Source organism: Microcaecilia unicolor, chromosome 1, assembly GCF_901765095.1.
Source record: "Microcaecilia unicolor chromosome 1, aMicUni1.1, whole genome shotgun sequence".
Lineage (NCBI taxonomy): Eukaryota > Metazoa > Chordata > Amphibia > Gymnophiona > Siphonopidae > Microcaecilia > Microcaecilia unicolor.
The window spans coordinates 262962470-262989666 of NC_044031.1; the positions used below are offsets into that span (position 1 = coordinate 262962470).

Consider the following 27197-nt stretch of genomic DNA (forward strand, 5'->3'; position numbering starts at 1 on the left):
AAAAAGCATGGAAGTGGATTTGCAAATTACATCACTGCTCCTTTAGGGCGACTCCACTTCTTCCATTGGGAGGCAACCCGGACTTCCCACCAGGTCTTCTCTATAACATATTCACCCGATGGAAAAACCAAGGAGTGACGTACCTACTACCAATACTTACTGAAGATGGGAGATTACAGCCACAAATGCAACTACAAGGAATGAAACTTTTAAGACCCAAGGATCAGTTCCATTATTGGCAAATAAAGCATTACGTGAGCAGCCTACCTTGGGAGGCACTCGCAGAGGACATACAGGAAGAATTACCAACAGCCCTATCTCTGAATGCACAACAAAAAGTACCATTACTATACCACCACAGACATATAAAAGACACTAAATTAGAATTGGACTATACGAAATATGCTAGAGACTGGAGCAAGGATTTAGCAGCGCACATACCCCCGAGTACTTTTAAGGAATATATAGTGTCGCTGAGACAGGTAAATAACTGGGCTGCACATTGGGAAACCCAGTATCGGTTTGCCGTGAGGCTGTATGTTCCACCACGGAGGGCATTCCATATGGGTCTGTCTCCTGATGGGGCCTGCCCTAAATGTGGAGGGGAGGGAGCAACTCTAGGACACATGTTCTGGAGATGCCCAAGAGTTGTAAATTTCTGGACTAGCCTAATTGGGCAAGTAGAAAGATTGTGGAAGGCAAGATGGACATACTCACCTTTGCTTTTATTCGGCAGGCCGGAACTCAGCAAACCGAGACCCAAAGGCTACACGGCTTTTGTGAACAGAGCTATCATGCTGGCGAAGAAAACAATTCTAATAGACTGGCTGGAGACAAGGGGACCATCACTTCAAACATGGAGAATACAGATGATATCTCTATTGAGAATGGAGAGACTAATATGCAAAGAAAAACCTAGCAAAGAGCTAGATCTATATATAGCAAGATGGAGCCCATTTCTAGATACTCTGCCTTCTAGAACAAGAAGCCACTTATTGAATGTATAATTTGGTGCTTTGTCGATAGTTGTTATGCAAGTTACTGTTAGATCGGGGTGGAGGGGGGGGGGAGGTAGAAGGGCTAGAGGGACGGGAAGAAAGGGAAGGGAGGGGTAGAGTAGGAAGGATAGGGTAGGGAAGTTTATAATGATGGAAGCGGTTACAGTATACAGATTGTATTGTTTACTACCATCAATAAAAATGATTTAAATATAAATGTAGAAAGTTCTGATTATAAGCCATATTTTAAGCACCCTGTAACACATGAGAATGTTTTTATATTTTTAGATCCCTGTCATATGCTCAAGCTTGTTAGGAATACACTAGGAGAAAATAAGTAATTGGTTGATGGGGAGGGGGGATTAGTACAGTGGGGAATACATTGAAAAGCTTCACAGACTGGAAGAACATGAGGGGTTATATTTAGCTAATAAATTGAGAGCTTGGCATGTGTTGTGGTAAAAAAAAAATACAATCAATGTCAGGTTAACAGCACTTCTCAGTTAATCTGTTACTTCTTCTCTTAAGTTCTGCAATAATGAGAAGCTATTGGAGTTTGTTGGCTGTGAAGCGACTATTAAATTTATTTGCATGTTTAATTGCCTTTTTGATGTGCTGACATCAAGAAATTTGAAATGTCGAGGTTCCAAGGCTCCATTACAGTCAGCAAATATAGCTAATAGGAAGTCCATTTTACACACTGCATAGTCTTATATGTCTTTGAAGGAGTCCAGACACGCAAGTCTATGTTAGATTCAGTTCATAAGGGGTTTATAGTTTGCACTGACAGTTTGCTGATGCTCTATGACTTACTGATTGGTAAACCTGAATAGCAAATAAAATTCCTGTGTGCCTTTAAAGTAAGCCAAGATCATTTGGAGTTATTCACTGTCTTGGGGGCAGTAACAACAACCCATCAACTAGGCAGTTCATTGCTGCTTATAGAAAAATGTTTGTGCATACTGATCTGCAAGATACTCTCTGAGGTAATTGCCTGCCTGTGGAAACTGTTCCCATTGTAACTGTATCAAGCCAAAGTAACACCCTCAGTATCAGTCCTTAACAATTCTATCAGTAGACACAGTCTCATTGATCCTGTTGAAAGTGTAATACCAGACCATGATTACACCTATATCCCAAGACCTGACCTTCTAGCCACGTATTCAGAACATAGTAACATAGTAGATGACGGCAGAAAAAGACCTGCACGGTCCATCCAGTCTGCCCAACAAGATAACTCATATTTGCTGCTTTTTGTGTATACCCTACTTTGATTTGTACCTATGCTCTTCAGGGCACAGACCGTATAAGTCTGCCCCGCACTAGCCCCGCCTCCCAACCACCAGCCCCACCTCCCAACCACCGGCTCTGGCACAGGCACAGACCGTATAAGTCTGCCCAGCACTATCCTCACCTCCCCAGCCCTGCCTCCCAACCCCGGCTCTGGCGCAGACCGTACAAGTCTGTCCAGCACTATCCCCGCCTCCCAACCACCAGTCCCGCTTCCCACCACCGGCTCTGGCACAGACCGTATAAGTCTGCCCAGCCCTATCCCCGCCTCCCAACCACCAGCCCCGCCTCCCGATCTTGACTAAGCTCCTGAGGATCCATTGTTGTATATATTGCTGTATTTGTTGTTTTTAAGTTGCAAACATTTCTACACTGTGAGCTCTGCATAAACGCTTTGAGTGATGATAGTGGCAGCAAACTGTGTTCACTGATAACACAGAATAGTAAAGGTGGTCTTATTTATCCCTCAACAGATGTTATTGAATTATGTATGCAGTGTAAAAAAAATTTCAGATGCTATGTCTCCAATCCAGCTAGCCCAGCTGTTTCCATTTCTCAAGTTTCTTGTTTTGAAATAGTGCATTCTGTGTGAACAAGCTTCTCAAACAGAACTATCTTCCCATTTTTTTTATCAGGTCACATGTATGAATATGATCCTGTAGGAAATTATATGCTTTTGTTAATTAAAGCTGTGGCAGAAAAATATTTGCAAGTCTGATTTTATTATGCAGGCAAACAATACACTGCAAAAAATACAAAATAGCAAGCGGCACAGTATTAGCTGCCAAGTTAATTATTTTCAGTGGAAAATAGATCTGTTGGCCGCCTGCTAGGTGAATATTCCATCACTGTTTCATTATTGCTATCAAGTATTACATGAAGTCAAGACGTGATTCCACGTTTACTTCCATTTTATTTCAGTCTATACAGACTTTATAAGTGCTGTTTCTACCAGCTACAATAATTTTTGAAGCTGTTTTAGTGATACTACATTTTTATTTATATCTAGATATGGGAAGCTTTCAAATAAATTAAAAATCTTTTGTCCTCCACCTTTTAAGGCACTACCTATCCAACTGGAACAGATTTACACTTTTTACAGATGGACCATGCATAGGCAGTCCCTTATTTCTAATAATCTTTTGCAATTGTTTTCAATAACGTTTGCTATTGTTTTGGATTAACTACAATGGCGTCAGGCTCCACCTATGGCTTCAGCCTGTATAATGGACAAGATAGGAACACCCCATCTTCTGTTTTCTTCAACCCTTGAGGTGAATGAGTGGGGAGTAGATGACGCAGAAGGAGGAAGGGCGAAGCATGTCACGTCATCTGCTCCCAAGTCCAACTCTGCTAGTTCTTACATTGGGCTGGACAGTATTTTGGAGTTCATGGGATGTTACACGAAGGCAAGGTGCCTGCTCTATGGATGCTTGAACACTCCCAATATTGTGAAATCTCTTAGACTGTGTCCAAGGAAGGGTAATTTCTGTTAGATTTTAACAGATGCAAATAATTTGAAAAGTTGATGACTTGCAAGGGGTTCCATTTGAGCACAGGTCAAGATGGCAGTTTGGGGCTTATGCTCTCTTGTACCATAATTACTTTTTAAATTACTGCTGCACCAGTCAGTATATGAAGCTACAAGCACATATTTTCTTAGCAGATAGAGGATGTCAACTAGTACTGAATCTGGGAGTTTGGACTTTGCTGACCAAGTAGCCACAGGGAGCCTGGGCCCTCCCAGTTTGAGCTCAGGCCCCCTCCACAATCAAAGTATCTAGTCTTAAATGGCTGGTGAGGATGCCCAATCCCCACCAACTGATGAAATCCACTGCCCCGAACTGTCCCCAGTGTTTCCTTAGCAGCAAAGAAGTAATTGTGGCCTCCTTTCCATCCACCAACACTGGTACCCCTTTTGCATGCTAATTTTGTGCATGAGCTGAGCATGCACAAGGAGCGCCCTCTTCAGCAGCTGGAAAGGAGGCCGCCGATTTCTTCACTGCTGAGGCAGCACTGGGGCAATTCTGGGTATAGATCTCTGTCTGGCGGGGATCGGGCATCCCTGCCAGCAAAGGTAAAATTATTAACGCAGCTGGAGGGGAGGGGAGGAGCGAGTTACTGGACATGGAGGGGAGAGAGGAGAATCGCTGGACAGGGAGGGGAGGACAGGGAAGAGAGAATTGCTGGACATGGATGAGAGGGGAGAGAGGAGAAATGCTAGAAATGGATGGAGAGGAGAGCAGGAGATAGAGGAGAATTGCTGGACATGGATGGATGGAGGAGTTGGCTAGGAGAGAGGAGAAATGCTGACTTGGATGGAGGAGAGGGGAGAGAGAATTATTGCTTTATATGGATACAGAGGAGGGAAGAGAGATGAGAAATGCTGGACATGGATGGAGGGGAGGAAAGAAAAAAGAAGATGCACATGGATGGAGATGAGGGAAATGGAAGTGGAGAAAAACTGCACATGGATGGAGAAAATAGGCAAAAGCTGGATCCATGTTATACTGTACGTCCTCCAGTCAATTCCATGAAGGAGGACCCAGCTTTTACTTATGGATGCAGGGCAACAAAAGAAGAAGAAAGGAGGAAAGCATTGGCGCCCCGTATAAGAGGCTTGGGGAGGCTCAGCCCAATCGTCGACTTCCGCTTGTGGTGCAGCCCGCCCCGCGCATTTTCATCTTTTATTTCCGTGGCAGCAACGTCAATGAGGAAAAAGACTACAGGCTCGCCGCCAGCTTCTCCCTTCTCTCTGCACACAGTGTCCCGCTCTCGCGGAAACAGGAAATGCATCACCGCAGAAGGCGGGACACTGTGTGCAGAGAGAAGGGAGAAGCTGGCGGCAAGCCTGTAGTCTTTTTCTTCATTGATGTCGCTGCCACGGAGCGTATGGAGGTAAGGTCCGCCCCCTTTAGCCTCCCCAAACAGTTGGGCTACCGACCGTCTATGGAGGAAAGTAAAGAAATAAATGGAAAGGAAGCCCTGGAAATGGAGTTAAGAGAACAGATAGAGAGCAGCAGAATCAGAGACTGGGACCAATATGGATAGAAAAACAAAGTCACCAGACAACAAAGGTAGAAAAAAATAATTTTAGTGTTTGGAATTTGTCTTATTTTGCACTGGGTATACTGGAGCTATAACAGCTTACAGAAATTATTTATAATGAAAAAAAAAATCACATTATTTTTTTCTCCTATACTAGTATAATATTTTCAATGTGGCTACCATAGAGGGCAGAACCATAGATGGTGACCCCACCCATAATGAGTACCTTTTTTTCCTACAAAAAAGCACTGAGTAAAACACTACTACAAACAATTTCAAATTGGAAACTAGCTAGCCTTTGCTGTTTTGAGTGAACTAAAGCTGCGCCTACAGCCCGTATAATTGACTAGATAGGCACACCCCGTCTCCTGTTTTCTTCCACCTATTCGCTTATACAAAAGGTTTTATTAAACCTCCTTGACGCTGTATTAGTTAACCCCGGCCGGTACTTGGAAATGCTGCGCTCTCCGCTTGTGTGACGCAACTTCCTATTTCCGGCAAGGCGGGATGTAGTAAGGAGGTTAGCTGTTTGGATGTAGAGGGAGAGAGAAGTTTGTGTGATGTGTGTGTAGTAGTGTATCATAGGGGACGGGGCATCGGAGAGGGAAAGCTGTGGTACTGTTAGCGGGCGACCTCAGGTATGAGTTTTGATTGGGGGAGAGCTGCCGAATCGCGGACAAGGAGGAGAGTGGAAGACGGCGAGATAGCAGATCATACGGAGGGGAGGCCGATTCCCGAATGCGTGTGAGAGTGTGAATACACTACAGTCGAATGCGTGCGTGGATCACCCGCCTAATGCCTCTGATTTGGTATCTTTGCAGTTTCATTCACTGCGAGGGGTGAACGACAGCAGCACCCACAAGCCAAACACGTTGTTTCTATGTACATAACACATCTGTTTGCTGACATACGATCACACTATGGCTGCAGGTAGTACCTTGGTTTTGCTGTTTATCCCTTTAATTTTTTTTCTCTGCTTTCTAATGAAACAGGATGTTGTCCGATATAGTTGTAAACGATAGACTGGATTGGTCATCGTAATTTTGGTCTAAGCAATAGCAGGATGAATTATAAACAGCTAAAATGTACCTGTTAAGAGTGCTGTGTGATAATATCACTGTTCCTAACTTTGTCCTCCTGAAGGCACATATAAACAGGTCTGGTTTTCAGGATATTGGTCTTCATACGTTTGAAGACTCAGCGTAGGCAAGCCTATTTTATGCATGTTCATTTTGGTAATCTTGAAAACCTGGGTGGGTTGGTGTGCTTTCAGAAGAGGGTTGGGAAACGCCAAAGGAAGTGATAGGTAGCTAAACTCAATGTTGAGGACCGGATAAAAGTCCGATTCCCCCGGATCCTGCGTATTCCATTTTAAATTGTGTCCATGCACCAGTGAATCCAAAGGATGCAATTTTTAGATTTGCAATAGTCTCTGGTTGGAAGTGAAAACTAAGGCTTTTGCTAGGTCAAAAATTAGTCTTCAAAAATTGAATAAACCTCCAATAAAGAAAGGAGTACTTTAAGGTTATGTCTTTTCCAAAGTATTACAAAGAAAGATGTTCTAAATATGGAGGGAAAAGGCCTCGGTTACATGAGCACCACTTTAAACTTTTTGTTGCACACTTGTTCAATCATTGGCATAAAAAAAATCCTCCATTGAGCCAACAGCTATTTTTTTAAGTTCTTTAATTTAAAAACAACCTTATTAAAATTGGCAATATTAAGTTCAAAACACTTTATATAACAGTCCCTATGCCAAAAATATTTCAGCACATGGTGCCTGCTTTAGGGGCAAGTTTTAAAAGTGTGAACAGGACAGACAATCCACCTACTCAGTCACCCAAAGCACTTATAAGTCTGTGCCTATAAGAGTATCTAACCCCTGATGTAAAATTTAAAACAAGTCCCTGGGAGTTGAGAAAGCTGGATATCCCTATAGGTGCAACCTTATAAGTTCTTTGGGTGACTGCTTAGGTGGATTGTCCACACTAAAGCAGGCACTATCTCCCGGTTTCTATATTGCGCGCCTAGATTTTCATGCAGAAATCCAGGCACGTTCTACAAGTACACAACTTAACTAGCTTAACAAGCTAATCAGTGTTTTTTTATCAGCACTTAACAAGCAATAATGAGCACTAATTGGCAATAATTGCAATTTATGCACGCAAACCATTAAGTGCATTTCATAATGAACTGCACGTAAATGGTGAAGTGCGCAGTTCAAAAGGGGCGTGTTCGTAGGCTTGTTTATGGGCATTCCAGAATTTACGCTAATAGTCATAGAATGTAGGCCAGTGTGTGTAAATCTACGTGCTGGGATTTACACCAGATTTTCATTGGTGTAAATGGGTGTGCATAGATTTAGGCACACCTACGCCGACTAAGCATATTCTGTATACCTTGCATACATTTTATAGAATGTGCTTAGTCAAAGCCGTATTCTGCGTGTATTTTTAAGGCACCATATATAGAATCTCCGCCTGTGTTATGAAACATATTGGTCATATGGACTATTATATAAAGTGTTTTGGATTTAATATTTCCACTTTTAATAAGGCTATTTTTAATTATTTAAAAAACACAGCTACTAGCTCAGTACTTGCTGCGCTGCGTTTTTGATACCATTGGACTGCAGCATTTGAACCTCTTGTTTATTTTGTTTTTTAAACCTCCATAACATCTCTCTAGCTAATTTCAGTTATACATTTTTTTCAATGGATTGTATAGTGCTATATTTAACACAAGGAACTTAACTGTTTTGAATAACTCCCTTCTAGAGGAATAGTTTATTGGTTAGAGCACCAGGCTTGACATTGGAGAAGACAGAACCTTAAGTGCTCCTTTTTTATTTACTTCTTGGAGGTTTATTCAGTTTTAAAGAGTGGTTTGTCCTCTAATCCTCTTTTGATACCTGTAAAAAATTAGGACATTATGGCCTAGAAGCTATTGCCATTGTCACTCACAGAATGTCAATAAACTTAGGTTGAATAAATTAATGAAGGAAAATGCCAAGTCTGTCAAAATAGCAAAAGGATTCCTAATTTTATTATTAACAGGCAGTAAGCAGTTAGTGTGTGAATTAGTGAGAGTGGAGGAGTAGCCTAATGATTAGTGAAATGGGGCTGAGAACCTGGGGAATTGGATTTGAGTCAACAGCTATTGAAAACCAGAAGGCAGTCAGATTGGTTTTTGAGGTCTGACTATATTTTTCAATCTGAAATTGCAGTTGCATTATAGTCAACATGTAGCTGAATGGGAGAAAAAGACCTCAGAAGCCTTTGCAGAGATTAACATTGAAATGTCACAGCAGATTAGGCTTAACGTTCCTTTCATTGCTCATAAAAAAAATTCCCAGAGCCATTTTTGAGTAATCTTTCACATGCCTTTGGCAGGCATAAAGGCTTGTACCTAAAGGGCCTGTTTATTAAACCGCACAGCAGATGAGAGGAAGCCCGTTCAATTCCTGTAGGCTTCCTCTTATTTGCTGCACCGGGAATCCCTAGTGTGGTTTAGTAAGAAGCCCAACGCTAGGTGTGAAAATGACTTAGGCTAATATTGTACAAAAACAGTTCCAAGCACCTAACTTTGGGCACCATTTACTACTACTTATCATTTCTATAGTGCTACTAGACATGCGCAGTGCTGTACACTTGAACATGAAGAGACAGTCCCTGCTCTACAGAGCTTACAATCTAATTAGGACGGACAGACAGGACAAACGAGATAAGGGAATATTAAAGTGAGGATAATAAAATAAGGGTTCTGAACAAGTGGATAAGGGTTAGGAGTTAAAAGCAGCATCAAAAAGTTGGACTTGTAGCTTAGATTTGAAGACGGCCAGAGATGGAGCTTGACGTACCGACTCAGGAAGTCTATTCTAGGCATAAGGTGGGGTTGAACCATTTACTGGTTGAACCCCAAAGTGCATGAGGAAATCCTCTGGCAATAGCCTTAATCGTGGAGTGTTTTCATAAAAGAAGAAAATCACTAGATGAGATTTTATAATGAGTCTTTTCAAACGTATACTAAAGGTCAGTGTGTTATGCCCACCCTAGTTTACATCAAAACATTATAGTTAAAGAATGGGATCATATAAAAATCCTAACATTTTAAGGCTAGGACATTGCTTAGACGGGTGCAGATAGAAGGATGAGGAGAGTTGGTGGGAAAAATACACTGCTGAAACCTGTACCATGGCTAGTAATTTGCTTAAGGAACTGTATGAAAAGTGGAGTCTGAAAAAACAAACAGTGATATATTTTGATTTAGAAAATCAAAACAAATAAACTTGAAGTTATCAAGTTAAAGCACAGGGGATGAGAGCAAGAAAACAAAATGTTCAGAGTTTTCTGATGACTATGCTTTGCAGGTGAACCATCACTGACAGCCTCACAGGAAAGGCCCAGCTCTGTGTAGTGTATTCAGTGCCATATTTTGAGTTCAGCTGGGAAGGAAATGAAAATAGAGGGGGAAAAAAAATCTGAGTACCAGTAGTAAAGTGTTATTCTCTTTTCAGATCAAGGATCTGAAAAACATGAAGGATCTACTACTGGCTCTGGAATTAGTGATCAGGAAAAAGAGTTATCCAGCAGTGCACTGCAAGCTTTCACGGTAAGAGTTATTTCTTGATTGATATAGGATGCCTGCTTTTTGGGAGAGATGATTTTTGCTAGAGTTAAAACATCACAGTATATTTAAACGAAAAACCCTACATTACAAAAATACAATTTATTTTTAATATTTGACATAATTATTGCACCAGATGACAGTATCTGAGTAACCTTGTTTTTGGTGTTAGAATCACTTGTTATAGACCGATAATATTACTAAAAAAATAAAAACCCTTTATTTTTATTATTATTTTTAGTAACAGTTGCATATATGGTTATGTTTTAAATGCTACAAGGAGAATGTTTAAAACCTTTATATTACTAGCAAAAAAAAAAAATCAAAGCAATTAGGGAAATGGGACTTGATATACCGCCTTTCTGAGGTTTTTGCAATGACATTTAAAGCGGTTTACATATATTCAGGTACTTATTTTGTACCAGGAGCAATGGAGGGTTAAGTGACTTGCCCATAGTCACAAGGAGCTGCAGTGGGAATTGAACTCAGTTCCCCAGGATCAAAGTCCACTGCATTAACCACTAGGCTACTCCTCTCTTCAGGGCCCTTTTACCAAGCTGCGGTAAAAGGGGCCCTGTGGTGTCGTTGGTGTGTGGATTTGCCAGTGCTGAGGTCCCCCCTCCCCCCCTTTTTTTTTTTTTTTACTGCTATGGGTAAAAGGAGTTTTTTTTTTTTTAAAGAAATGGCCATGTGGTAAGCGCTTGCTGTGTGGCCATTTCCTGGGGGGAGCCCTTACTGTCTCCTATTTAGGAGGCTGTAAGGGCTCCCATGCTTACCTGCCCAGTTACCGCTGGGTAAGTCCCTGGTGCAAAAAATGTTTTTTTGAGTGCTGGAAATGGCATTCAGCACTCACCAGAACTACCGCCTTGCTCCTGTGGTAGCCTGGCGGTAGAACCGATTTCCCGAGCACCATTGCTGCAAAAGGGGCCTTTTGTTCTTTATTTATTTAGAATTTTATTGTTTGATGATTAAGGAAAGAAGGAGTAAGGGTTGGGAGGTTTGTTGTACATATGCACATTCAAGAGGTCTATTTGAGGGTCTCTTTTCTTTTGATTAGTTCAATATATGGATAAGACAATCATGCTGTAGAAATAGGGGGGGAGGGAAGATAAATAACAAAGAAGAGGTAAAACACTAAACACCTTGAAGGGTGATTGTGTCTTTATTGGAATGTTCAATAAAATTGTTTAAACATAGAAGTTTATTGCTTATAAACAAGGAAATCAAAACAATACACAGACTGAGAGAAGGGACAGAAGTGGAATAAAAATAAAAAACACAAAGGAAATAACTATTAAGGCAAATACATTGTCCTCCAAACACTTCCCAAGGCAAGACAACAAAGCTCCTTCCAGCAAAGTAGGGGGTAGGGATGGATCTCGATTAAAAAAAATATATATATATCACTACTGAGATGGCTATACAAATACATATAACCTAGCCTGATATTTGATGATGCATGCCTTTGTTTTCTTTTCTTTTCTTTTCTTTTGTTTTCTTTTCCAGCAATAAACTCATGCCCAGAGGTAAACCTCTAATCGTTAGTTAAAGAAACTCTTTGAGCTCTTGGTTCAGAGGAGAAAAGTGAGGAAATGTGTTAACTTTGTTTTAAGTTCAGATTGGTTTTGTTTCACAATCTTGGAGCCCTGTACCTATTAGCGGCCAGAGGGACTTAGACAAGTCGTGACCCTGTTAGTCCTCTTTTCCATAGAGTACTTTAATAATCCTGTTAAAATAATCCATACCACTTTCATCTCACCCAGCTTTCTTCACCACACTGGTATAGGGTATGTAAGGGAGAGTTCTGCAGCAACTGAGAAACCTGAATCCTAAAACATTAATTACAAAATATCTTATTTATAGGAATAAAATACCTGCACATTTTTAGAGAAAATATTTTCCATGTTTTATTATTTTGCATTTTAGAAGACTTTATTGAATGATGAGAGCAAACATTAAACAAGATGTGGAGGAGTGGCCTAGTGGTTAGGGTGGTGGACTTTGGTCCTGGGGAACTGAGGAACTGAGTTCAATTCCCACTTCAGGCACAGGCAGCTCCTTGTGACTCTGGGCAAGTCACTTAACCCTCCATTGCCCCATGTAACCCGCATTGATCCTGCCATGAGTGGGAAAGCAAGGGGTACAAATATAACAAAAAAAAAAGGCATGTTACAGTACTAATAACAGGCAAGTAACCTCTCAAGACATCAAGTTATGAGCACAAAGTCAAACAGAGCTCTCAATGAAAAACACCAAAGTGGAACTCTTCCATTTTTTACAAATTTTTCCCAAGAAAGAAATACCACCCCCCCCCCAAAAAAAAAAAGGGAGGAAAAGGGAAGGAGAGAGAGAGAGAAAGATGAGGGGTAGGAAGGAAGTGAAGGACATATCCACCCCTAGTCACCTAGAGCAATGACTCAAAAAAGAATCAGAGATAGCTCCCCCTCCAACTTCATTGAGAAGTTTAGTCAAAATAGGCACCAATTCACCTTGAAATGTCTTATAAAATTAATTGGGTAGCCTGTCTAAACCCGGAGATTTGCCGACAGGAAGCTCCTTAATAACCTTCCGTACTTCCTCAATAGAAACAGGACTCTCTAAAGCGGTTTGTTGGTCCGCCGACAAAGAAGCAAGTGGGAGGACAAAAATTCCGTAATATCCTCCTGCCGAATGGAAGAGTCAAAGCTATATAATAATTGATAGAAATCTTTAAAACGCTGTCGAATGTGAGTGGATTTGGTGAGGTTTCCCCTACCATCTCCCAACCGAAGTATCGTGCGATCCGTCCACTGATGCCGTAATTTAAGCGCCAGAGAGCGACTAGGCTTATTACTATTTATGTAATTCTTTTGTTGTTGTTGACCCTCACGAAACTTTAGCTGATCCGAGTAGACCTGATCTAACCGCAGATGAAGCGCTTGGATTTCATGCATGATAGAGGTTTGACGAGAAGGCTTGTGGCTTTCTTCCAAGTGACTGAGTTGAGTGAGACATTTAGCCACCTCAGCTCTCTGAAGCTGAGCCCTTGCACTAGCGTTTTTCAAAAAGAAACCCCTGGACACGGTCTTAAAGGCATCCCAAACCACCCCCAATGAAGGTCCAGAGTGCAAATTAAATTTTAAGTATTCCTGCAAAAGAGATCTATAACCCGCCTGTATCTCCTCCTCTCTCAACAAGCTGCTGTTCAATGACCTTCTCCTGTCTCTATCCTCCTCGTGAAGAGAAGGGAGTTTGACCCAAACAGGTGCATGGTCAGAAATAGTAATAAATCCAATACCCGAGTCACCCCCTGCATGTGATAAAGCTACATCAGCTAATAAGTAGTCGATTCGAGAGTAAGTATCATGAGAATGAGAGTAAAAGGAATAGTCCTGAGCGGACGGATGACTTGCCTGCCTCAAGTCACAAACGCCCAAGTCCCTGGCGAGCCTGACCAGTGCATTGGATATCCGAGAGTCTGCATTTGTTGCCAAGCTGGACCTATCCAATGTAGGGTGAAAAGTAGCATTGAAATCTCCGCCAACTATTGTTTTACCTGTGGGAAAGGAAGAAAAGTGTCTACCAAGCCTGTTAAAAAAAAACAAAACCCTCTTGGGCTTCATTGGGGGCATATATCAATGCTAATGTAAAATTACAATTATCTAGCACCATACTTAAGAGTAAAAATCTTCCTTCCTGATCATATTTAACCTTCTCCACCTTTATCTGCAATGAAGAGTGAAGCAAAATTGCAACCCCTCTTTTCTTAGAAGCGTCTATAGCAGAGGCACAAAAAACATGTGGGTATTGAGGGTGAGACAAAAAATTTTCATGCTCCCTTTTACGATGTCTCCTGAAGGAAAATCACATGTGGTTTATAATGCATTAGTTCCTTAAATAGTTTATGGCGTTTCTGAGGCAAATTTAGGCCTTTAACATTGTAGGTCAAAAACTGTAAATCAGTACTCTTCACAGAAAAGAATTATATACTAAAACAATAACCAGCTAGGCATATGGAAACCCATGTTAAAAAAAAACAGGGCAATAAGAATCCTCGCCTCCCCCCCCCCCCAAGACAAAAAAAACCAAAACAATCCATAGAAACACCCCCATCTACCCAGAACCCACCCCACACTCTTGAGCAACTTCTCATCAGTCGAACCATCAAACACCAAACAGACAACCCCAGATGAACTGAATGGGAAATTTGAAGAAGTAACCCACAGTGGCCAGCACACCCCTGCTACTGTATCCCCCCCTCAAACCAATCCTACCCTTCCCAAGTTAACCCATACACATCTCACCATGCCACCCAGCCAAAACAACATACATACACCCACAGAACACCCAGCAGACTGTAGATCAAAAATCTAGACAACCAGTAAACAAGCATTAAGCTACATTCAAGTCAGATATCATATTCAAGCAGGTGATGAATGTTTCTTGGCCTTGTGAGTGACCCTTTTCCACTTTTGAAGCCTCTCGGTTGAAGGTGCAATTTCCACCGGAGGTGCTACAGTTGACGATAGTCCAGCTAAGTGCAATATCTTCCAGTCCTCAGTTATCTGGCAGACTCTATGTAATTTCCCAGCCACAGTAAAGCATAGGGCAAAGGGAAACGCCCAGCGATAAGCAATCTTGTCCTTGGCCAGCAGCTCCAGGGCAGGTTTCATAGCTCGTCGCTGAGACAGAGCAAAGAGAGAGAGATCTTGATAAACTGGAACTCTTGCCCTGTTATAGTCCACCGATGACAATTGGCGTGGCCGCTGCAGTAGACGGTCTCTAAATGCGAATGATGCAAATCTTACTATTATGTCTCTGGGTCGATTCTCTATAGGTTTCCCCAAGGCTCTGTGGGCTCTTTTGATTTCACCATGCTCTATTTCCGAATCGACCTCCAGAAGTTTTGCACAAATCAGGTGCACAATGGCTGGGACTTCCTCAGCATCTCCGTTCTCAGGGACACCCTGAAAACAGAGGTTGTTCCGACGCCCCTGATTTTCAAGATCGTCCACTTTTGAATTGTAGTTATTCGTTTTGGGCAAGCAGCTGGGATACGTGAGATTCCACAGCAGCCGCATGCTCAGCCTGTTCCTCCATGCGGTCTTCCAGTTCTTTGACCTGGCCCCCGAGTTCCCGCAGGTCTACACTGATAACATCCATGCGCTCCAAAATTTCCTCCTTTTAGAGGCTTTTATCTTGGCCCAAATTTCCTCCAGACAACTTAGCCAGGTCTTTTACAGGACCTTTTTTAGCTGAAATCCGAGGTTGCTCGGTATGAGACGATGCTGAGTCGGAATCCGATCGACAAGGGGGAGTCAGAGACACTCAGCATGATGGGACCTTACCAGACTGGCGACTTGATTGGCGTTCACCCTCCTTGCGCTGAGACAGCTGAGACTTGCTCATTTTGGAGAGTCAGCCCTCGAACGGGCAAACCGAAGTGTGACCCTTTAGAGGCTGGATGGCGGAGGATTACGCCTGGCGAGGTAGGATTGCGAGGGAGCTATAATCTCAGGCGTCCATTCTACACCATGACGTCACTTCCTCCCTTGTATTTTTTTTTTTTTTTTGTATTCTGCATCAGCAAATTCCCTTTAACCAGGGCAAGCTGCAGCTTCTAACACTTCAGACTTTTTTTTTTCCCCATACTGGGTCAGACCAATGGCCCATCTAGCCCAGTATCCTACTTCCAATAGTGGCTAATTCAGGTCACAAGTACCTGAAAAAAATCCCAGATAGTAGCAAGATTCATGCTACTGATCCGAGGGACAAGCAGTGGCTTTCCCCATGTCTATCTCAATAGGCTTTTCCACCAGGAACTTGTCCAAACCTTTTCTAAACCCAGGTACACTAACCACTGATACCACATCCTCTGGCAGCAAGTTCCAGAACTTAAATATTAATTGAGTGAAAAAATATTTCCTCCTATTTGTTTTAAAAGTATTTCCATGTAACTTCATTGAGAGTCACTTGGTCTTTGTACTTTTTGAAAGAGCAAAAAAACAATTGATTTACCTGTACTACACCATTCGGCATTTTGTACCTCTTATGCCTTTCCTCATATGGGAGGTGTTCCATCCCCTTAAATAATTTTGGTTGCCCTTTTTTGAACCTTTTCTAATTCTGATATATATTTGTTAAGATACGGCAACCAGAATTGCGCACAATACTCAAGGTGTGATTACACTTTGGAGCGATGCAGAGGCATTATGTTCTTATCACATTTAGATCAGTGAACTTCTCACTCACCTGAAAAATTACATGGTTGTGATAAGACAACTGGTAAAAGTTCAAGCCACATGAGAAAACAACTTCCAAAGCTCAAAATTTAAAAATTAACTATTTCCCTTGGCAGGGCTAAGAGTGACTTCCCCCCTCCCCTTTTTCTTAGACTTCTGTGGAAATCAAATGGCCTAATCACTACATCAGGAGAGCTTCAGAGAGAGGACATGAAGGGAAAGCTGTACTGGACCGTACATCAGAAACTTTGATAACTTTAACCTTCAGAGTAGCTAAGGGAGATAAGGGTAACATTGCCTGCCCCTCTGAGGTATAGCCATCTGTCTCTTCTGTACTATCCCATCCATCTATACTTCTGATTTCTGATCACAATTAGAAGCGTGAAGAGGAGACAGTTCTATGATACACCTGGACGGAAAGGGTGGGGAGTTAGTATAGGACTAAAAGATGTCTCTTTCTAAATTGAGACCCACTTCTTAATGTAAGGAGACTCCTGATGAGTCAGAGGGGTCCATGAATCCTGAATGGAGGAATAGCCTTGTGGTTAGAGCAGTGCACTAAGAACCAGGTAAGTCAAGGTTCAGATCCCACTGATACTTTGTGATCTTGAGCAGGTCACTTAACCCTCCTGCCTCAGATACAAATTTTATTTATTAGGATTTATTTACTGCCTTTTTGAAGGAATTAATTCAAGGCAGTGTACAGTAACGTTAGATTATAAAGTCTTCAGGGAAGCACCTGCTGTACCTGAATGTAACTCCTCTTGAGCTCTACTGAAAAGGTGTGAGCCAAATCCTAATGATCATCCCTTTAATCCTGAGGAGATTAGAAGACCCACTTCACCTTGGCCTTTCGCTTCTCCATTTCCCAATGTTCCATAATACCTCAGCCATTTCTAAGGCTTCAAGTGGTTCCAGAGGGGTGCAGTGCTTTGGTGACACCCTTCTGGTGCACTCCTGTGGCTGCACACTGCAGTGGCTTTCAATGTGCATACCAAAGACATAAACTGGGTTTCTTCTATGGATGTTGTCTTCCCTCTGACTGCTTGTCCAGTAGTAAGAGTGGCAGTATAGGGTCAGCCAGGCCCTACTTCTTCTTCCCATCTTTACACAGGCCCTTGGATACTGGGCATTCCTTGTTTTGTACTACTTCTGTTTTCTTCAGAGAAGAAGTTGGTGTTGAAAGTTTTTCATAATGTCTCGCGCCCCTATTATGAATCTAAGCAAATCGGGATATAGACATGTTGATCCTCATCAGAATCCTCTATGCACGTTATGGAAATAATTTTATAAAGGTTTTTCCTCATGTAAGTCATGTTGTATGTGCAGAAAACGACTCTTATAAAACTGCACCCTGCAAGCTAAGCGTCTGTTTCTTATGTGATCAGCATGTAAAAGATTGGACCACAAAGCCTTTAGTTTTTAACCTTGTATTCCCCCCCCCCCCCTTGTAGTTCTTCTTTCCCTACTTTGCAGTCTTGTCTGTCCAGTATATTGCTTTACTTTCTCGATCTGTAAACCGCCCAGATGAGTGGGATAGAAAATTCTAAATACACTTGGAAACTTGAAGTGCTCCAGGGACATAGTTTAGGCAAAGCCAGGGTGAAGTTATGTGTGCATGTGTTTGAAAAAATATGAATGTGCACATGCACATTTACACCTTCAAAATAGGTATAAAGTTGTTTGAGACCCTGTTTTAGAAAGGCACAGAAGCATCCAGATAACCTTTATAAAATAGTGCCTTTTTGGACTTCTCACATAGGTGGCCTGTTTAAACAAATATAATAGCCCCCCCCTATATGGATAGTTAAGAAGTATGGAAAATATCCCCGACAACTAAAATGTGAATTTGGGGAGAGGGGTGATTCAAAATATGGAGTGTGAACATGATAAAAGGCGCATACCTTTTTATATTTCAGAATACTTTAGAAATATGAAGATGTATTGGAAGGTGACCTGGGAATGAAGCCTAATAGGAATCAATGGTGACATCCACCATTATGATGATCCTGAGCATGTAATTTTGGTCTCGGAGTCTGGTTGTGAATGTCCCCAGAAGCAGTTTTGAACTTGGGTGTTCTGCACAATAGCAGATAGCATGGCCACTGAGCCACCAGACAGGCTCCAGGCAAGTTGATATTTGAGTGACTTAAAATTATGCTTTAATATGGCATTCTCATGGTCCCTGGTTTCCCACAGTACTCTGGCAGCCACCACAGACTTTCTTTGCCTTGTGTGATTGAGGGAAAACAGTAACCATGTATTGGCATCTGTGTTAGGACCTGGTCTTCTTACTCCTTCCCTCCTCTGCCAGTTGTTATTTTTCCTCTTGAATCACCACATTCTTTTGTGCTCATATCCTTGTTTGTCTGCTGTGCTTTTTCTTTTCTCTTTTCTGGCCTTTGTCACACTCTCAAGAGTACCTTTAAGTTTCTGCATGTTTCTACAGTTGCCGTGCAGAGCTGCTGGTTATGTTGCTGGTACTGTAGGGCACAGACTACACAGAACAGTGCAGTGGTGGGCAGGTGAGGGAGTCGGTGTGTGAGGCATCATTAGAGATTGGATAGAGAGGCAGCATCAGGAGTGGGAGAGAGGGCAGTATAAGTGCTTTAGAAGGAAGGCATTCTAATTAAGTAATTGATGAGGACAAAAACCCAAACCGTGCAAGGTTAAACTCTGACTCAGTTTGAATGGGCTGCATCACATCTGCCATGTGGAAATCACTAGCACGGTTTAGTAAGAGGCCTAAAGTAAAGAATTTTAAAAGGAATGTGCTGTTTGAAGGTAACCAGTGTAATTCAGACTATAATAGTGTAGAGGAGTGGCCTAGTGGTTAGAACACCGATCTTGGGCAAGTCACTTAACCCTCCATTGCCTCAGGTACAGACTTAGATTGTGAGCCCTCCTGGGACAGAGAAATTTCCAGTGTACCTGCATGTAACTCACCTTGAGCTACTACTGAAAAAGGTGTGAGCAAATCTAAATAAATAAAAACATAGAATATGCCGGCAGATAAAGGCTTGTCTAGTTAGCAGATAACTGACCCATCCCTTCCAGCCCCGCAAATGCAAAACATCCTACCTTATGAAGATCAACCCCTCTATCTGAAAAAAAGAGTGCAGTGATGCACCCTAGTTCCCTAGGAAGGAGAGCAAAAGTACCTGTTAAAGAAGGAAAAAAGAGAAGAAATTGAGGGAAGAAAGGTGGTAAGGAAAGAAAGAATGTACATTAAGGAGGGAGCACAATGGAAAGGAAGGAAACAACTTGAGAGCGATTGATTTAAAACAGATAATGGGGGTGCATGAAGGTAAAGTAAAGGTAGTGAGGAAAATAAGACTGGAGGACAAATGAAGTACATTGACAGAATAAATCAAAGCTAGAGAAAAGGGTGGTTAGAATTATACTTTAGATTCTGACTATAGTTGCATGTCCCCCCTCTTTTTTGTGCAGTATATTTGAGCATGGATCAGTTGTCTAATTTTCTGGTATATACCTATTTCTAGGACGGTATCGTTGTCACTTGATGTGCGTTCCTTTCTGCTTTTGTGTGGGGCATGCCTTTCTGTTAGATGGCAGCTGCTGTGCTGGAAGTGCTGTCACAATGCTGTCGGAAATTTTTTTCTCAGCTTTAAATGCAGTGAGGTCCTAGTTAATGCATCTTATCTAACTTCTGGGTGAATTATAATAGTAAAGATAGGAAACTTCTAAAACTCTGTAAAAAAAAAAAAAAAAAAAAAATACAAAAAAATGTTAACAGACATTACAGTTCACATGTGTTCAGTACCACCATGTGACCATAGGTTCAAACAGTGCATTTTTTTTTTTAGCGAAAAAAGTGCTGGTACTCAAATGCCAGGCCATCCTTCAGGGGTGGATTGATCACTGAGAGACCCATCCCACAATAGCCAGGTTTCCTGCAACCAGTCACAGAATTTATGACCAGGCAGAATTGGTGTGTAGAGCCTGAGCTCTTTCATTAAAACTTGGGGATCATGGGTCAGTTTTAGAGGACAGTGGAAAAGGTGCCGTACTCAGTACCCCCTCAAGAAAAGCCCTGGGTTCAAGTATCCTGCAGAAATGAACAGTACATATCCAAAATCCAGCAAGTCTCCTGACATACCAATCCCTACACCCCAAACCCACATTTCTCTAGGTATGTTCCCTCCTCCACCTCCAACTTCTCTCATAAGCTTATTGCAACCTTGAGCATCGACTAGTTTACTGACCCATCTGGCACTTTGTTGGAAACGCAGTTGCCATGCCAATAGTTTACATATTCTGTTCCCAGATTCTACATAATCCTGTTTTCAGTGCATCTAAGCATGTATTCAACTTTATGGGTGTTTGTTAGATGTAGCTGCTGTTTCAAGTGCAGCAGTTGCCATTATAGGGATTAGGGGAGCCTTTTCCTTTAACTTGCACTTTTGCTATTTGCTCCAAAATAGTTTGGCAGTGCCTAGCATGCTCCCACTTGTACTGCAATGATATTTTTATTAGGACACCCCTCATAAAAGCTTTGCCTGCATCTTGTACCATTTCAATACACACCTCCCCTGTGTTATTCACGCAAATATATTCTGACCACTGCAGAGTCAGAGAGTTTTGTACTTCAATTTTTTTTTTCAAAATGTCTACTGTGGCCCACCAATTGGATTTTAGAGTGAAGATTTTTTTTTAATATGAATTAGCCCAGTAACAATAGTGTCATCTGAAATCCTTATGGGTAATATTTCTACTCGAGACCAGTTCCCCAAATTATGCCCTTTGAAAATAATCTAGTTGAGAGTAATATGTGAACTCCATAGCTACTCAGGTTATGCATTCTCCATAGGTCTTCTAGGTGGAAATTCTGGAGGCAGTCCCATAGGGCCCTCTCTTCCTTACTCACCTTTCTTGAGCTATCACCTTTATCTATAGCACAGTTTAGACCTCCTGCTAGAATGTCTCCTGTTATATGGGTTCATAATCTTCATAAAGTTTTTGTGTAAAAAGAGGCCTTTAGGGCATTTAGGTTGACTTTGAGCACTTCCCACATGTCAAGCTTACCTGTCACCCAATTAATAGGTATCCCCTTCCTGGGCATACACTACAAAGGGCAAATGCCTTCTAATAAGTATCACCATTTCTTTTTTTTTTTTTTTTTTAGTTGGCAGAGGAGTGTAATACAATACAATTCCCACCCCAAAGCCTTCTGGAGGAGAGCTAGATCTGTGTTTAGAGATTTCAAATGCTTTAGTACTCTTCTTTTTTTTTTTTTCATTTGATTGGACCATTAAGGCCCCCTACTTTCCAAATGGCAACTTTAATCTCGTTCAACGTGTGATAGTATTGAGTGAAAACCTATGGGTGACCCTTTATAGTCTGGATGCATAATGTCATATAACAGTGCTTGGACTATGGAATATAACTAATTAATTCTACCTGCCACCTCTCTCTCCCACCTATATTCCAAAACACGCATTTACCCAACATACTTCCCCAGTGACCTGCCCCCCCCCCCCCAACCTGCCACTTTTTAGATCTGAAACCAAGAGGAGAACAGACTGTACTGCCCAATATCTACAGTACTCATATCACTGTTGGGCCCCTATTATTACCCACTAGTAAAACATGCCCGTTTCTGGAGCAAATGAAACGGGCGCTAGCAAGGTTTTCCTGCCAAACCCCCCCCCCCCCCACCCCTTCGGTGTTGTGAAGCCACTCATCGCCATTGCTCCGCACCTCATCAACACACGCCACCTTCATCCACTGACGCCATTGCTCCGCCCTCGACGTCATCACGTTTGACACAAGGGTGGGGCCCAGACACAGTGATTTCGGTGGTGTCACCACCACGAACCCTTCGAACCCGAAGGAAGTGCCCGCAGGAAGTGACACTGACGTCAGTGTCTTCAGAACGTTGAGGGTGAGTTTTTTTTATTATATAGGATATGTTCAGTGACACTGACGTCAGTGTCTTCAGAACGTTGAGGGTGAGTTTTTTTTATTATATAGGATATGTTCAATTATACTGTAGCTTTAAGCCTGTTTAGAAAAATTATCTTCTAAGCCATCCTCATGCTGTTCTGGTGGTTCTTCACTTGCCAATTCCAGAGGCAACACCTGTCCCCTCTGACAGGCTGTGCGACCCTCCCCCCCCCCCCCCCCAAATATAAAACCTCTTCTGAGGAGGGGAAGTCACAGAATGCAGTGCCAATATGTCTGCTGTTAGGAAAGGATGATCCATCAAGGGGGGAGATTGAAGACTTGGAGCAGGAGATTGTTCCCAAGGGATGCTGTCTTTTAAGTTTTGTGTAGGATGCATTTTGTCAACTGAAACAAGCAGATTTAGCACATCAGGTACTCCCACTATGTGAAGCCCAAATCTGCTTGTTACACTGCTTTTGAGTGTAATCCAAACTTTTAAGCAAAGCTTAAATCTCTGTGTGCAAGAATCAACATTTACCCTCTTTAGTAATCACCAGTTTGGCAGGGTCCAGATCTCTGCCTGGATGGCAGTCTCCCCCAAGGCCTGCTTTATATTTCCGTAGGTCCTTTCTATGCCTCTTAGAGGCGTATTTTCAAAGCACTTACTTACCAAGTTACAGAGTAACCTATGGAACTTTGTAAGTCTAAGTGCTTTGAAAATGAGCCCCAGAGTCTCTGCAGTGAGGTCTGGAAATACCTTGATTGAGTAATTATCAAGACCAACCATTTTTTGTTGAGCCATCCTCACACTATGCTCTACATCAGGTAACCATCATTTTTATGATCAGTGCTCATGGGAATAAATGTACGTCTGGTCTTGGATGCAGGCCCCTGTGTGCCTTGTTCCACTTCATGTAGAGATTGGGTTGGAAGGTCTGAAAGTCTGGAAAGCATTTCAACAGCAGTTTATGTACAAATTGAGTCATATTTGAGCCCTCTGCCCTCTCTGGGATACCCAGAACTCGGAGATTAGACTTCCAATTACGGTTTTCTTGGGCTTCTAGCTTATTTGATAAGGACTCCACCTGCCTTTTGCAGGGATGCATCACAGTCTCTCCCCTTTTTTTTTTTTTTACTCTGCTTCCACTATGTAGAGCCTACCTTCCACGTCCTCTAGCCATTCTTGCAAAGCAGCTATTCTTCCAAATGATTCCCAACTGTTTGCAGTTTCCGTCTTTGCTGCCCAAAACTCCTGCAGTTCAAGGGCCAGTACTTTATCCTTTTGCATGTTTGGTGACACACTCGCTGCAGCAGTGCCCTATGTAGAAGCAATTCTGATCCCATCTCGCTCACCTCCAGGCTGCGGCTTTGTGGCCTTCCCAGTATGTATCTCCTTAATGGTGGGGAGATTCTTGGTTTTTAGTACAAATGGCATGATGCCTCCCAGCACCATAGCTCAACAGCAAAGAGTGCCTCAGTATTCACTGTGAACAACTTTGAGCCTTTAAGCGGGTTTAGCAGAGAGATTTCAGCAGGGGGGAGATGAGAGCGCACTTAAGCAAGTCTATACGCCATGGCCACCACATTGGAAGTCCCTCTGGAACTCATTGCTGGTAAAAACAGTTGATGTAGCTAGGTTTAAAAAGGTTTGAACAATTTCATGGAGGAAAAGTCCATAAACTGTAGTCAGTAACATGGAATCGTGTAACTTTTGTGTCTCTGCCAGGTACTTGTGACCTTACATGGCCGTTGTTGGAATCGGGGTACTGTGCTAGATGGACCCTCCTTGGCCTGACCTAGCAGAGCAATTATGTTCTTAGTTTTTCAGTCATTTGAACTTGGTTATATTATATTTTTTGTTACATTTGTACCCCGCGTTTTCCCACTCATGGCAGGCTCAATGCGGCTTACATGGGGCAATGGAGAGTTAAGTGACTTGCCCAGAGTCACAAGGAGCTGCCTGTGCCTGAAGTGGGAATCGAACTCAGTTCCTTAGTTCCCCAGGACCAAAGTCCACCACCCTAACCACTAGGCCACTCCTCCACTCTATTATTATTACAATTAACAAGAGCTTTTTTTTTTTTAGCTAAAGTACTGTATGCTGATTTTAGGTGCTGAGAATACCTTCCTTCTGTCTGTCCAAGTTCAGCTTGAGTGTGTAACTTATGGTGCTAGAAAGAATTGCACATGTAAGATTTCTGGCAAAATAAGGTTCTATTTGTGCTATATCAGGTGCATCAAGATAGTTTCCATTTTTACATTCTAATATACGTAAGCTTGCTTACTATGTTGCAGAATTTGTGTTCTTTTTCAACCTACATACAAACAGGCAAGGGCACAGACATATACGCTGATTCTTTGACACAAACTCTCCATTTCTGACACCTCTACTCAGACATCTTCTATTGCACACAAACATATCTACACAGAGTGAATTTGTTGCCAATACACGTGCGCATGTAAACATTCAATCTCAATACATGGCCACCTTTTCTTATAAACATACAAAGAACTCCCTACAAATTTTACCTTTATTGCATGCACACCAACCTCTTTCTCTCCCATATATACACAAACATATGGGCCCTTTTACTAAGTCACGTAAGCGTCTAGTCGTGCCCAACATGTGCCAAAGTGGAGTTACCGCCCAGTTACCGCGTGGCTCTTGCGGTAATTTCATTTTTGGTGAGTGTCCGATATGCGCAGCTGAAAAATAATGTTTATTTTTGGACGGGCGCAGGTCATTACTTCCCGGTTACCATGTGACTTTACCGCTAGGTCAATGGCTGGCGGTAAGATCTCAGACCCAAAATGGATGCACGGCAATTTTGATTTTGCTGCACGTCCATTTTCAGCAAAAATTTTTAAAAAGGCCTTTTTTCAGACATGCTGAAAAATGTATCAGCATGCGCCCAAAACCCGAGCTTACACTACCACAAGCCATTTTTCAGCACACCTTAGTTAAAGGACCCCATAGCTTCCTCACCTCTTTATCTCACACATTACAAACACATTCATTGTAGCTAATGCCTTTGGAAATTGTATGCTTCTTGGAGTACATATGTCCAATTTTTAAATTTCCCACCAGGTTGGCAACTATGAAGCTTGTCTGCAGCATCTCGGAGGTCTGCAGGAAATAAACAAAGAGGACTACAAAATTGCTTTGAACACAGCCGTGGCTGAGTTTTACAAAAGTGACCAGAGCATAACAGACAGCCTAAGGCAAACGCTCAACCAGCTGAAGAATCAGGTAAACCCAAATTAAAGATCAGCAGGTTGACATGCATTCAAATGATGGAGGCAACACTGCTAGCCAAGTCAGGAGGTTAGGATTGTGCTCTTGCTCAGCCTGTATACAGGAGGGATTGGAAAGGTATAAAATTAGAGGAAACCAACTGACTTGTCAGCACAGCAGTACAGGTTCACACACACAACAAATCTGTATCTTTTCAGAAGGCTCATGTTACATTCTCTGAATTAGTCTAATAAGTATGCTTGCCAAAAGTGGGTACAAAAATGTGCACATTAAAAATTTTTATTGTGGGGATCTAGATTTATTTATTCTAATATGCCCTCACAAGTTACAAAGAGTGCAGGAGCAATGCATCGATTAGAACTGTGCTCTTTGGTCTGACTTGCATTCTGAGCTCACTGTTTTTATCTTGTGTTGTAGATTCATGCTGCTGTTGAAGAAATGGATAGTTTAGATGACGTTGAAAACAGCATGTTATATTATAATCAAGCTGTTATCTTGTATCATTTGCGGCAGTACACGGAAGTCATATCAATTGGAGAGAAACTGTATCAGTTCATAGAACCTTTTGGTATGTTCTTTGTTTAAAAAAAAAAAAAATGTTTCTTTTTCACCTCTATTCGTAGCTGTAGACTTACATTGGAATGTTTGATCCCCAGATCCTCACACCACACACGACCATATTAAGGTCACAATGTATGTAATAAAGTGCAAGTAAAAGTATGCTAATTTTTTGGAAAGAAAAAGGGGTTACTAATCCCTGATGAAGTAAGCTAATGATATGCTAATGCACTGGATATCAAAAAAAAGAGCACTTGTAAAAAATTTTAAAATAAAGTAAAAAAGCTCTGCTAAAATAAGTAAGAATGTATGCTCAGGACCATAGAGTCACCTTCTCTACTTACCCTCTCACCCACCCTTCAGGCTGCTCCCATTATCCTCTCCTTTCCCTGTGATGGTTACCCTGCACATCCATTTGAATGTCCCCTCATCCTCCTCTTCTCTTTATTAAATGCTGGCCGCCATTTAAACAATGAAGTTAGTAACCTCAGTTGAACCGCTGCTGTTTTGAAAATACAGCCAGTACCATTAAAGAGAAGAAGAGGAGGCAACATTCAAATCGATACCTATGGGGTCACCATTGAGGTAGCCTGTAGAGTGTGTGGAGAATCCTGGGGCAGAGGCTCTTTGCAACTCCCTGACCAAATAGCTCTACTTTGGGGAACTGAAGGTCTCAGAGTGTTTTCTTTAAATGTCTATTTGTTTCTATTGAAGTGGATGAAAGTTACAAACAGTACTTCGCCTCTAGGGCTGGTGTTAAAAAATCAGCGCTAAGAGGTGAAATAAAAAAAGTGCTTTAGGTTTTTTGTAAATTTTCCCATCTAGGAAGTAATTATGTCTGTGGGTCTTCTCCATGTATTTGCATGGAAAGTGTACTAAAAGTGGATTTTTTATTGGCCAGTTTTTATTGTTAAATCCTTTTGTTAAATATTGGAGTAAAAACAGTATTCTAAAACCAGATTAAAAACGCATACACCAGGCTGTAAAAATATTATGTTCTGCTTGGGCTGAGAATTGATAGGAGGTTACTGGTTATCTTGCATTTCCAGCTGGAGCTATTCAGTAACTACAGAGAAAGGGGAACAATTTCATCATGTCTAGTGCTACAGAGCCTAATCTCACTTTACAAGCCTTCCTCTTTCAGACCCATAATTTATTCAGGACTCCCTCATGGCTAGCCAGTTTTGCTGTTAGTGCCACCCATGGGGGCTATGAGTACTGTTTTTGTAGTCAAAGAAGTTAACTGCAAATAGCCTTATTGTTTTAGGAAATTCCAATTTTTGTACTTATAAC

General features: G+C 41.8%; 1 protein-coding gene across 5 annotated transcripts in view; it reads left to right on the forward strand.

The window, feature by feature from the left end:
* The first annotated feature begins 5785 nt into the window (after nucleotides 1–5785).
* The window catches only part of CNOT10 (CCR4-NOT transcription complex subunit 10), a 130103-nt gene continuing 108691 nt past the window's right edge, over nucleotides 5786–27197 (forward strand). For 3 of the 5 annotated variants that reach the window (XM_030206013.1, XM_030206038.1, XM_030206046.1), the window contains exons 1-4: nucleotides 5863–6266; nucleotides 9853–9947; nucleotides 25179–25340; nucleotides 25764–25914. In XM_030206013.1, coding sequence (XP_030061873.1) covers nucleotides 6257–6266; nucleotides 9853–9947; nucleotides 25179–25340; nucleotides 25764–25914 — 418 coding nt within the window. In that variant the 5' untranslated portion in view covers nucleotides 5863–6256. The other 2 variants (XM_030206031.1, XM_030206022.1) reach the window with 2 other exon arrangements.